The following is a 13,346-nucleotide window of genomic DNA, read 5'->3' as shown; positions in this document are numbered from 1 at the left end:
TCAGTAAATGTTATTTTTACTACTTAACATTGTTTTGCTCCACTAAACAAAACAGTTATTATAACAGGAACTTATACCGATCTAACACTAAACAATAATCACTTTGTGTAAATGGGTTTACAGTCAATCTACCTGTTAAAGGTTATTATTGGTTTAGTAAATGAAGTGCATTGATTGTATGAAGAGAAGTTGACTGTTTACTTACAGAAGCTGAAAACTAGTCCTGGTTATTTGCAGCTGACACAAGGGCATGGCTGGCTACAAGAGCGCCACCTTTATAAATGTAATGATCCACTGAAGGCAAACGAAAGTTACCATTTGAGAGCATGCAGAGCAATTGCAGTAGTAATGAGTGAGCACTACCATGCTCGGGTACTCATAACGAGCAGTTGGACGCTCGGACGGGATTGACTAGTATACCGAGTATAATGGAAGTCAATGGGAACTCGAGCATTTTTCAGGAAGATCTTCTGGAAAAACGCTGAAGATTCCGCCTTCCGCTATACTCAATACTTGAGTTGCACCCATCCAAGCGTCCGGCTGCTTGTTAAGAGTACCGTGCACCCCAGCATGGTAGTGCTTGCGCTTCACTAAATTGAAGACTTGCGCTCCTGTGCCGGTCAGATATGTCTGACCCTTTTAGAAAAAAAAGTTAACTTGAGCTTTGTGTCCTTTGTCTATGGGTCCATCTGGTTCAATCGTCTTTTTAGGGTAAAACATTGCACGCACTACAGGAATAGAGTAAACCGGGTCTACAAGTACATATTGTCCAAGGCATAAAAATTGAGAACCAAAAATGACACTCAAGCTATATTAGTTTCTTAATGATTTTAGACAAGTCAACACAGAGTACTCCTCTTTGAACTAGGCCATGTTCTATGGACTACAATGTAAAATACTATGTTCTATTCTTCCTGCCTTGATTTACACTCAAAGTGAACCTGTCAGGTGCAATATGCACCCAGAATCATGAATCATGGGCAGTTCTGGGTACATATTGTTAATCCCTGCATAACTGTCACTGTATCTAGTAGCGTAGCTAAGGAGATCTTAAGAAAAAGTATTTCTAAAGATCTTTTACTGTATGCTAATGAGCGAGGGGACTAGTCACAAGAGCATTAGTTCATACGTTCATTTCGTCATCTTAGGATGTTAGCACGCCCACAGGGGAATCCTAACATGCTATTCAATGCAGCATTACCAGTGGTGACCCCCGTACCTGCGTCCGCTGTCACTGCTGATCTGAATGCCCTGCACTCTTGGCTATGTGCAGTATGAAGCCGTGTGTACGCGTCACCGCTTCAGAGAGGTCTAGTACGCATGACCGTAAGTGCTGGGACTTTGGATCAGCGGTGACAGCGGACATAGATTTGCGCGTCGCCTCCGGTGACACTGCATTGAATAGCATGCCCCTGTTGGCGTGCTGCCATGTTAAGAGGGCGAAATGAGCAAAGGAACGAACACCCTTGCGACTAGTTCCTGTGCTCATAAGTACTGTATATCATAAAAGATCTTTAGTGATACTTTTTCTAAAGATCTTTATGCTAGTGTATACAGGGACGGTTAGGCAGGGATTAGCAATATGCACCCAGAGCTGCTCATGGTTCTGGGTGCATATTGCACCTGACAGGTTGCCTTAAACATTGAAATTGCAATACCAAGAAGAAAGTAATGCAATTATGGAAACCACAGGATTGCTAAACATATTAATATGCAAATGGTGAAACAATGGAAACAACATTTTCAAACTATCTTTATTTATTCAGCTTAGAGTATGAGAAATACTCGCTTATACACCTTGGCATGCAAAACATGAGACTATTAATGGCATGGTAAAAAATGACCTCTGGGACACTTCAGAGTACTGTACTGTGTACATTATATACCGTACCATTCCTAAGGCATCAAATAGTATCTACACAAATCATCAGATGTCTTTGCCCCACATTGGGCTACAAGCTAGATGTCCAGCTACAGGTGTATATTTACCTCATGCCATAATGCTATCATGGTGTGGAGCAATATGACAATGGAGGCTGAAATAGAGGTCTGTCCTCTTCAGAAATTTGTTTGCTTTTATCTTAGACACAAGAATTGTTGGAGATTGATCTGGAGGCCAAGTGGGTAATGCTAAAAGTAGGCCTTCACAATGTAACGTCACACCTATTTTACTTCCGGGATGGTGTGAGATGGCAAAATGTATGGTAGTTGGACCCCTCTAGTCTTCATTCCAGGTACTCTAACCACTCACCATTACATTGATGTGGTGATTAAACTAGTGGTGTGACCATTTCTCCAAAGTGATCCAGATTTTTTTTCAACACGACGTGCTATTCTGAGCAGCTTATATAGTCTAAATGAGCCGTCATAGCCTGCAGTGTCTTCGGACTTGTCAAGCAGATTTGGGATGTCATTGATCGGCAGCTGTAAAGTGAGCTGCCAGCAGTGGATCTTGATGATTTGCCTGCTCAAGTGCATTCAGCATGGCAGAACATTCCTCAGCCATTAATAACCTCATTGATTGCAGCCAATGTGTGTAAGTGCTTGTATTTCTGCATGTGGCGCTCGTACTCGAAACCGAGTAAATTGAGATGTTGAACTTCTTTTTTTTTTTTTTTTTTCTATCATTTACATATATTGATCCTATGATTTCAAGAATTCCACAATTTTTCATTTTTGGTGTTGAGATTTCACTGTTAAGGAGTGTGGAACCTGTCGCTGTGTTGTGATGTGTGGATTTTGCAGCATTTTTCTGCTGTTGAACGATTTTCCTACCACGATGAACCGAGCGCAGATGATGTTTATGCCATGACAAATTGTTTTTTTTTAATGCTTGAATATGGGGAAAAAATGTTAAAGACACTATAGAAACTCCGCATTTCAGATTGTATGGACTTGAGGCTAAAACCAGCGCAGAACTGATTGAATGCAGCAAAGTCCCAGAATCTAAAGCATCATTAGCATTCAGATTGCTTCCATTTTCTAGCTCCACCATATGTTTCAGACACCATATTTGACTGCCAGCAAAGACAGATAATTGTGCAAGTGGCCCATTAAGACAGCGTCCTACTGGACTGACAACATACCGAGATGTTTAATGAATTTTAAAAAGCCTCTAATTGTAAAGTTCATTTTCTCCTCTGCGCTCTGAAATAACGGAATATATTCCTTTCGGTTATTAAATGCTCAGGATTTGAGTGTGGATCTTTTTGGAAGCCAGAACAAAATCATTTAAAACACTTGTCTGCCTTTAGGGACACACTTTAAGCCTGAGTGTGTGTATTTTGGGCGAAAAATTATTTTTGCAATTGAAATTCATTAAATATTTTTCTTGTTTGCCTTTTTATAGCTTCTGTGTTGTTGGCTACAGAATAGATTAAAGGGAACCTGTCACCAGGCTTTCACAATATAGACTAAAGCCACGCTTAATGCGTCTTCTATAGCAGTCTAGCAACCAGTATATAAGCCACCAAACATATGGCGCCGTTAGTTGCAATGGACATTGCTGGTCTTGCTCGGCCTCTTGTCTATCCCTGTATTCAGTGTTCCTGCCCTACTTCATGTGGATGCAGTCCTGCTGAGGGGAGAGCACAGTACTGGAATGCACATGCGCTGGCTTTACTTCCAAATCGTCAGTACTCTGGCATCTCCTGCACATGCCAATTACAGGGCAGAGAGTAGTACACTCGTGCAGGAGCGAGGTTGAGGGCACTGTGTAGATGACATGGGATGCATTATCCACATAAAGCAGGGCAGGAGGACTGTGTTTGCTGGGATTGGGGAGGCACTGAGCAAGACCAGTGCTGTCCATGCAACCAATCTACACATGACAGACATCAGGTTTTTTTGGGCCCCGGGCAATAAAATCTCTGGTCCACATGCAGAAGACGCACACATACACATATAGATACATACAAATACAGGCATATGAACATATACATATTTGAAGACAAATTCACAAAAATGCATAGAAATGGACAAAAATGTATGCACAGTCATATACACTGACACACAGATATACATCATACATGCACACAGACACATTAGAGATATTTTTTTAAATTGAGAAGTTGGCAACAAGCCTCACTCACCTCCCCTTTTATCCATCCAGTGCATACGGAAACTGTTGTATATACATCACAAGAGGGCCTGGGAGCTACAGTATATACATCACAAGAGGGCCTGGGAGCTACAGTATATACATCACAAGAGGGCCTGGGAGCTACAGTATATACATCACAAGAGAGGCTGGGGGCTACAGTATATACATCACTGGAGGGGTTGGGACCTACAGTAAATACATCACAAGAGAGGCTGGGAGCTACAGTACATCCATCACAGTAGAGGTTAAGAGCTACAGTATGTACATCACAAAAAAAGTGGCCCGGAAGCAGTTAAAGCTGTGCCGAAGACTCTACAAGTATAGAGCGCTTGCTTTATTTTTACATTTTTATTATTATTATAATTAATTTATTTATTTCCCGAGTTTCCGGATCATTAGCTGCAGTTCCCTGAGAACTCTGGACCCGGCACCAGGATACTTTTGAAGCCACGCGGATCCAGACCTTACAATTGGCTCTGTCAGGCAAAAAGTGTCCATCATAAACGTAACCCTTTCATACAAGAACATCTGTTTTTTCAGATGATATTGCCACTGACAATAAGGGCTTATAGATGTGATCTTCCTGTAGCCTGAGCCGTCGTGGTCAGGGTTCGCTCTCCTCCTGTAGAAGTCTGTGCCTTGTATTGTTCGTGATCGTTTGTTTTTATTATGTATGCCCCTTTTCATCTGTGGAATAAATGGTGCTATAATACATAATAATTATTATCTGTTACTGACCATTAACACAACCTTACCAGGCTGCTTCGTTTTGTAAGGCGGTCTCAGGATTATGCTAAATTGCTGCGAACCGTGAGCACGTTTTTCTTTTGTTAAACCTTCAAAATGAATAATTAAGGTTAATGTGCTTTTAATTTATAGTAATTTATACCTCATTTGTGGCTTTTTGCTTCTTGCTGTTATTGGACTTGTTTCTTATTTTTCAGGCTATCAAACCTCGTGTCGTTAGAATTGAGAGAGAATTTGTTAACCTATTTACCAGAGTAAGTTAATGACTAGTAATTGCTGCGGGAGGGGGCAACTAATTTGATATTTAACACTGTTGGAAGAAAAAAAGAAATACTGTGTCAATGTTTCCATCTAAAGATGTATTCCTGTAGCACATATATTAATAAAGACATTACAGTTCCATGCTAATTGGAGCTGATAACATTTTGACTATTAATGGTGAAGAGACTATATTAAATAAATTGTGGCGTTTTCGCACCAAAATGATTAATGACCGGAGAACTCTCCTGTTCATTACAATTATATCAACCCTGCCGGGGAGCTCATTAAGTGCCGTCTTCATGCTGTGCTATGCAGAAGGCCTACTTAGGCATTTACTTTGGATGGCTTAAATAATGAGCATAAAGAAGGGCGCAATTCCTAATATTGAAATCCAGAAGATTAAAGAAGCTGGAGAACAAAGATCTAAATCCCACCGGATAGTCGGTGGGACTAATCATAGCCCTGGTTGAAGATCTTACTGTGAGGTACCTTGTAGTGTTGGGGTTTGTGAACACGTCTTTCTCTGGTGGAGAAACCTGAGTTTTTCAAGAAAACTTTTTTTTTTTTTTTTTTTTTTTTAAGGAAATGTTAGATTTCAGTTTTTCTCCAGAAGTTAGTTTTTCTTTTGCCAGTTTTTTCCCGGGGCTCATAATAATAATAATTAACAATAATGTTATTGTTATTTATTTTTATCACAGGCAGGTTGTTTTTTTAGCAATGTTCCAATATTAGTGTTCCCCTTTTTTTTTTTTTTTTTTTTTTTTAAATCTTCTGTTTTTGTTTTTTACTTCATTCAACAAAAGGGATGAGCCATGAAAGTTTGGGTGCAACAGGACTTTAGTTAAAAGTTTAGTTTGGGACTTGAACCCCATATAATTGTCAATGGGTCCTAAACTTTGCTGTAGTATGGCTGTATAATGGTTGTAGTGAGGGCTAGGGCGCAGAAAAAAGAAGCAAAATAGGGGTAATAGTCAGACTATTGCCCTGCAATTGTTACCATACAAACGGCACCCGAACTCTGACATGGACTTGTGCCAGTGTTCGAGTTCAAGCACTTTACCATTCGGGTTTGCTCATCCCTGCTCATCAACGAGGAAACCGCTCAAGCATTTTGAAGGAAGACACTAGCAAAATGCTCAAAAATACGGCCTTCATCATTGGATTCTTCCCATTGACTTCTAATATAAATTATAGAGCGTCTTCAGAGCACCAGTAGATCAGTCAGGTCACTTCTTTTACTGTTTTGGTGTGTTTAAAAACCTAAATTGGCTAAAAGATTTAAACAAACAAAAAAAAACCCCTAAACATACACACAGCAAGTTGTTTTTACATAGAAATACAGATGTTCATTCTTTCTCATGCAGCTTACAGAGCAGAATCCACCTGAACGATATGGTGTGCGCATACCCTTAGGCTATGTTCACACGTTGCGTTTTTTTCCGCGTTTTAGCAGCAGCGTTTTTGTGCTAAAACGCATGCGTTTTTGATTGCCAGCAAAGTCTATGGGAAAAGCAGAAATCCTGTCTGCACTTTGCTTTTTTTTCTGCAGCGTTTAATTTGCATATTTGTGGTCAAAAACCATGCTGAAAAAGAAGCAGCATGTCAGTTGTTTTTGCCATTTCTGCAGCGTTTCCTTAACATTGGAGTCAATGAGAAATGGCAAAACGCAACCAAAAGCACAATTCCTGCGTTTTTCATGCTTTTTACCTGCTTTTCCACTGCGTTTTTGGCTCCAAAAACGCATGCTTTTCTGGACAAAAATTAATGGGTTCTAATGTTCCTTTACACACACACAATAACCGAAAATTTAAATGTTAAAAAATTATAAACTTCACCTATTTTTCTGATAAAATGTGCATAACCACTATTTTTTCATTAAAATTGATAATTTCCCATATATTTTTATTAAAAGTTAATTTTATACTTTTTTTTTCTCTTTTTTCATTCTTTTTGACTATTTCAACTTTATTTCTCAGTGTCTTGATCTACAAAACGCATCTGCAGAAACGCAGGTGAAAACGCAGTTAAAAAGCGCTAAAAACGCACTAAAAACGCATGCGTTTTTAGCGCTAAAAAATGGTCAAAAGCCATTTGGTCAAAAACCAAGGGAAGGAAAACGTGCAGAATAAAGTGCAGGTACTCCGACGCAACGTGCGCACATAGCCTTAGACTAGCAGCCTCAGATCGGGGATGTTTATTGCTATACAGTCACTAGTTAGCATTCTCGCCATTTTGCACCCTATAATTGTTTTCCTCTCCACTTAAATGAGTTTATTATGACCAGCTTAAATATAGGACAATTATAAGTAACACCTCAGTAATTGAGGCTAAAGCAACCCTACACCCAGTGGGAATTCGTCTGTATACCTCCCTTTAAATCCATTTTGTATAGCAAGTGTTGATTTGGAGCTGACGAGTTTTGTAGAGCCTGAATCACAAGGTATTATGTGTTCTTGGATAGCGCTGAATCACTAATTTCTTCTGTTTAGTACTGACCTCTTTTTGTTATTGGCAGGTCTGTGTCACAGCTTCATAGACTCGAGGAGCTTGATTTGGGCAACAATGAAATTTATAACTTGGTAAGAGATTTCATATGTAGAATGTATGGTTGTGGGATGTGTAACATGTCGCTTAAGGTTTTTCTTCATCAGAGAAACTGTCAGGTCGGATAACGCTATTAACCTGAAGAAAAGGGGGTAATATGCAGGTCATAAGTGTCATGTTCCTGGCCACCTTACAATAAAATGCAGCTACTGGGAGATGCAAACAACGAGGTTTCACGTAGCCTCCGATCCCAAAAATTACACTTTAAACAGTGACTGCTTTTGGAAAGTTTTGACATTAGTGAGATTTTTTTACTCAAAGTTTCAGAATATTTTTTCACCGCCTAAATCAAAAACTATGTTTGGTTTCTATGTAATCGTACTGACCAGGAGAATAATATTGCCAGCTCAGTTTTATGATTGTGCACACATAAAAAAAAAAAAATAAATAAATAATTTCAGAATTTCCCTTTTTTTGCTATTTCACCACATTTGCATTTTTTTTTTTTGTTTTCCTCTTGCCATGAAATTATATGATAAAATGAATGGTGTCATTCAAAAGTACAACCTATCCAGACAAAAAAAAAAAAGCAATCACTCAGCCTATATAGAGGGAAAATAAAGTTATGGCTCTTGAAATAAAGGGAGGAAAAAAGGAAAGCACAGAAACGACTTATTACCTGGTCCTTAACCCCTTCAGCCCCGGGGCACTTTCCGTTTTGGCGTTTTTGTTTTTTGCTCCTTTTCTTCCGAGAGCCGTAACTTTTTTATTATTCCGTCAATCTTGCCATATGAGGGCTTGTTTTTTGCGGGACGAGTTGTACTTTTAAATGAAACCATAGGTTTTTACCATATATTGTACTGGAAAACAGCAAAAAAATTCCAAGTGTGGAAAAACTGCAAAAAAAGTGTGATGGCACAATAGTTTTTGGGATGTTTTATTCACAGTGTTCACTTTATGATAAAACTGATGTATCTATGTGATGCCTCAGGTCGGTGCGAGTTTGTAGACACCAAACATGTATAGGTTTACTTGTATCTAAGGGGTTAAAAAAATTCACAAGTTTGTCCAATAAAAGTGGCGCACGTTTTGCGCCATTTTCTGAAACACGTAGCGTTCTTATTTTTTGGGATCAATGGCTCAGTGATGGCTTATTTTTTGCGTCTCGAGCTGACGTTTATAATGGTACCATTTTTGCGCAGATGCTACGTTTTGATCGCCTGTTATTGCATTTTGCATAAAGCTTGCAGCGACCAAAAAACGTAATTTTGGTGTTTGGAATTTTTTTGCCACTACGCCGTTTACCAATCAGATTAATTGATTTTATATTTTGATAGATCGGGCATTTCTGAACTCGGCGATACCAAATATGTGTATATTTATTTATTTTTTAACCCTTTAATTTTCAATGGGGGAAGGGGGGTGATTTGAACTGTTAGGTTTTTTTTTTTTTTTTTTATTTTTTAAAACTTTTTTTTTAACTTTTTTATTTTACTAGTCCCCCTAGGGGGCTATAGCGATCAGCAATCCGATCGCTATTATCTATCTGCTGATCACAGCAATACAGCTGTAAACAGCAGATTCAGTCACTTTGTTTTTCCCTCTGCTCTCGGCCGAGGGAAAACGAAAGTGAAACATCATAGCAGCAGGCGTCATCACGTGACCCTGTGCTACGATGGCAACCACCGATAGTCACGTGATAACACACGTGACTTCTGGTGGGGGCGGCGGTAAGTAAAAAACATGGCCGCGCGCATTTAGATCTTGCTGCCAGACTTTGGCAGCAAGATTTAACTGGTTAATGGCTGCGGGTGGAAGCGATTCCTCCCGCGGCTAGCAGGCACACATGTCAGCTGTTGAAAACAGCTGATATGTGTGCCGATCCACGCCGCCTGCCCGCGGCAGGGGGCGGGGCTTAACGGGACACGATCCTGGACAGATAGATCCGTCCAAGGTCGTGAAGGGGTTAAAGGGAACCTGTCAGGTACAATGTGCACCCAGAACAAAGATCTGTTCTGGGTGCATATTGCTAATACCTTTCCTAACACTCCCTGTAAAGAATTTCTAAAGATCTTTTATGATATACTAATGAGTGCAGGGACTAGTAGAAAGGGCGTTAGTTCCCTTGGCTAGTCACCCCCATTAGCATAGAAGCATGCACCTGTGGGTCTGCTAACATGCTAGAGACTGTGCAGCGTCAAAGGCATGGTAATTATCCTACATGCCCACTTAACACCAATTGTATACTGACTGTCCATTACATAAAGAATCCATTTCAAAGTTTGCCTGGTGACCTGTGAAGCCATCAACATTTTCAGCGCTTTGAAGGATCTAATGAAGCCTCACATTTCTTACTGTCCTTTTGATCAACAGGCAGGAACAAATTGTCCATGGCCATAAACCCCAGTAAAACCTTTCCATCCGAGCCTTCTGTCATAAAGCCCCCTGTCTCTCGAACTAGTTACCTGGAGCAATCCGAGCGATCATCTTTGGACGTCTGCTCAGTTTGGTGTTTAAGGGCAAATATCACATTCCGTCTACACAGGACATGGCCACAAAGTAATTTGGTTTTTTTTCCCCAGACTGTGCTTTGACTTTCTTGTAAGGAAAGTGCATTACAAGAGGTTGTTAATACAACAGGGCAACAAAGGTTCTGCAGAACGTCTGTGCTAATTACAACACTTTAAGGTCAATCACTTGCCAGAACTGTTACTTATGGGTTGATTGACAGATTATCTGTTTGACTTTATTGATCATCTGTCTGGTTTGTGCAATAAACTGCAGAATGCAATTAGAAGTAGCCAAGTGTATGTTCTATATGGTGGGTAACTAGTAGTGATGGGGGAGCACTAAAATGCTCGCTCCTTGTTTCGAGCTGGTCAGATGCTCAGACAAGCGTGGCGCGAGTAATGAGTGTAATGAAAGGTAATGATTGGCCTTTTCGGGTCTCTGCCCACATACAACCAGCCATAAACAGAGCATTTCCAACAAGAGCAGGGAGAGGGAGCAGAGGTATTTATTTTTTTTTTTCTATGTTTCACTGCATCCAAGAACGTTGTTTTATCCCTGGAGAAAGCCATTCAGAGACTGCAACTTGCTCTCCCTGGGGGGTGCCTGCTCACATCATACAGTGAAGCAAACCTGAGCATTATGGCTGTTTCACGTATGAACTATCCAAGCACCCGCAATACTTGGCCGAGCTCAGCGAGTAGCCGGGCACTCCAATGCTCTATCCGAGTAACGAGCAGTGCCAATCTCGCTGGCTCATCACTAGTTAGTACTAGTCTGCATAAGGGCTGGCCAGTTCTAAAGCATTACAATTCCATGTCATCTTTAAGGCTAAGGACACACGGGCATTTAGCATCCGATGTGAGAGCATTGGATGCGTTATGCTAATGACCCTTGGCTTCCGCTCTGCTGGAGTGTAAGCTGAATGTCATGCCACTGTGATCACTGCACAGCCGCGGAGCAGAGGGCGGGACTAATCTCCCCATCTCCTCCATTATCAGCTGCTGCGATTCTCGCACTACTGTCTGGTGTCATTCAAGTGCAATGCAATGTTTCTCACACCAATAGACTTGTATGGGTGCGAGTGAATATGAATCTGATTCCACCCGCAGCATGCTGCAATTGTTTCCTCAGTCCGATTTAGGGCTGAGAAAAAAAAATCACTCATTTGAGTGACGCCATAGAGTAACATGGGTCTGGGTGGAATGCGATTTTTATCGCATTACACTTGCTCTGATTTACTCGCCTGTGTGTTCTTAACAAAAAGGACGAAACTATTAGGCTATCTGAAACAGCTGCAAACATTAACTACGATGTTAATGAATTAGGCCACGTCTTGCTGACAGAAATGAATGTTTTTAATATTGCTGAATAGTCCATAATCTTAGTACACGTTATCATACACATAAGGGGCATAGGAAGCAAATATTGCTATTGCTCATGTGTAATTCAACTCTAGGTTTCATGAGCCAGAAATGCCCATAGCCGTCATTGCTCACTGATCATTGTATTAAAGGGGTGTTGTGTCTTGGCGTTTACTCATTTTGGTGTAATCCTTTAACCCCTTTCTAACGTGTATGTACGTCACACAATGGTTGCGCTAGTATGGAGGGGGCTCAGGAGCTGAGCAGCAGACACTGGCCACATTACAAAGCCGGCATCTGCATATAACAGCTGCAATAATGCAATAGGGGCAGTTAAGCCCTTAGATACCACTGTCAATTGCTGACAGTGGCATCTAAGGCACATGATCTCAGAAGAGTGTTATGTTGGGTGCCCATCGCTTACTCTGCGCACTGATTGGTACTCCTGTAAGGCTTCATAGGTAAACTCTTGTTCTCTGATCTGCTACAATGCAGTTGTATAGAGAACAAGCGTTTTCAATGATCCCTCTTATCACCTATTAAAAATAAAGATACGAAATCTACAATTATTTAACCTGTACAGAAAATGCTGTGAAGCAGAAAAAAATATTGAAACTCTAAATTGCAGTTTTCAATACCATACACGCTAAGGTTATGGGAAGCCATTATATCTCCAGCTGATGTTACTGTCGGGACCCAGCTCTCACTGCCCTGAGCGGTGGCCGTGCCACTCCTGCTAGTTTAGCCCGTTGAATCATGCAATCGCAGCATTCAGTAGGCAGGGAGAGAGATCGCTTGCCTATCCCTGGCGATAGAATCCCTGTAATCTGATCACAGGGACCTGATAACTGTCATGACAACCCCGGATCGTCAGAAAGACGACCCCGGGTTACTAAGCTATGGAGTGCCGCACACACCATGCTGTATGCACGGTGTGTGAGGCAAAGTGCTGCGCTATAATAGACTGTGGTGCTAAAGCATTGCAGGGAGTTATAGAAATGCAGAAAAATAAAACAATTGACACGCTGCTTCTCTTTTTCAGTAACGAAATCCTCAAGGGAAAAAAGAAGCAGCGTGTGCACTTTAAGTCACGATTCTCATAGACTTTGCTGGGATGTGTTTTTCCTTGCAGAATTGGTTAAAATCTGCAAAGAAAAATGTATGAAAAAAACATGTGCACATAGCCTAACAGTACAATACACTTACAGTTGACTTTACCAGGCCTCAGCACTACGCGGCGCCGGCCGCTACACAGTTTCAGCTCTGCTACGGTGGGGAACTACATTCCCCCGCAGCAGCACAGTCCATATAAAACACACTCGACATAATACACACAAGACAGTATTAGGCTATGTTCCCACATTGCACATTTGTTTGCAGTTTATCTGCACCTAAAACTGCATCTCAGAAAAATGCACGTTTTTTGCCTCCGGTTTTGGGGATTTTTTTATGCGTTTTTTTTATGCATTGTGATAGGAAAAACACTGGAAAAAGTGAAGACACAATTGACATATCAATTGTTTGGTGCAGTTTTTTTCTGCACCAAAATCTGCAAGGAAAAAAATCTGCAATGTGTGCACAGTACTTCAGGATTCTCATAGACTTTGCTGGGATGTGGTTTCTTTTGCATGTTGATGAAAATCTGCAAGAAAAGAACACAAAAAACACTGCACGTGCACACAACCTAAAACTCAGTAGGCATGGCGGCAACAGGACCATCTCCTATACTTGGACGTGATCCCTGTTTTGTATAAACAACAATCATCTGAAATGTTAGCAGTCTTTCTCTCTTCTCTAGCTAACCTTCACAAGATACGTTT

General features: G+C 40.8%; 1 protein-coding gene across 1 annotated transcript in view; it reads left to right on the top strand.

Moving 5' to 3' along the window:
• Positions 1-13,346, top strand: part of LRRC1 (leucine rich repeat containing 1) — a 222,710-nt gene that overhangs the window by 138,303 nt on the left and 71,061 nt on the right. Inside the window, exons 5-6 of the mRNA XM_075340301.1 lie at positions 5,047-5,103; positions 7,626-7,689. Of these exons, the coding sequence (XP_075196416.1) occupies positions 5,047-5,103; positions 7,626-7,689 (121 nt within the window). The remainder of the gene's footprint in view (positions 1-5,046; positions 5,104-7,625; positions 7,690-13,346) is intronic.

Source organism: Anomaloglossus baeobatrachus, chromosome 3 (genome assembly GCF_048569485.1).
Source record: "Anomaloglossus baeobatrachus isolate aAnoBae1 chromosome 3, aAnoBae1.hap1, whole genome shotgun sequence".
Classification (NCBI taxonomy): Eukaryota; Metazoa; Chordata; class Amphibia; order Anura; family Aromobatidae; genus Anomaloglossus; species Anomaloglossus baeobatrachus.
This window is presented reverse-complemented; position numbering and strand designations above follow the sequence as displayed.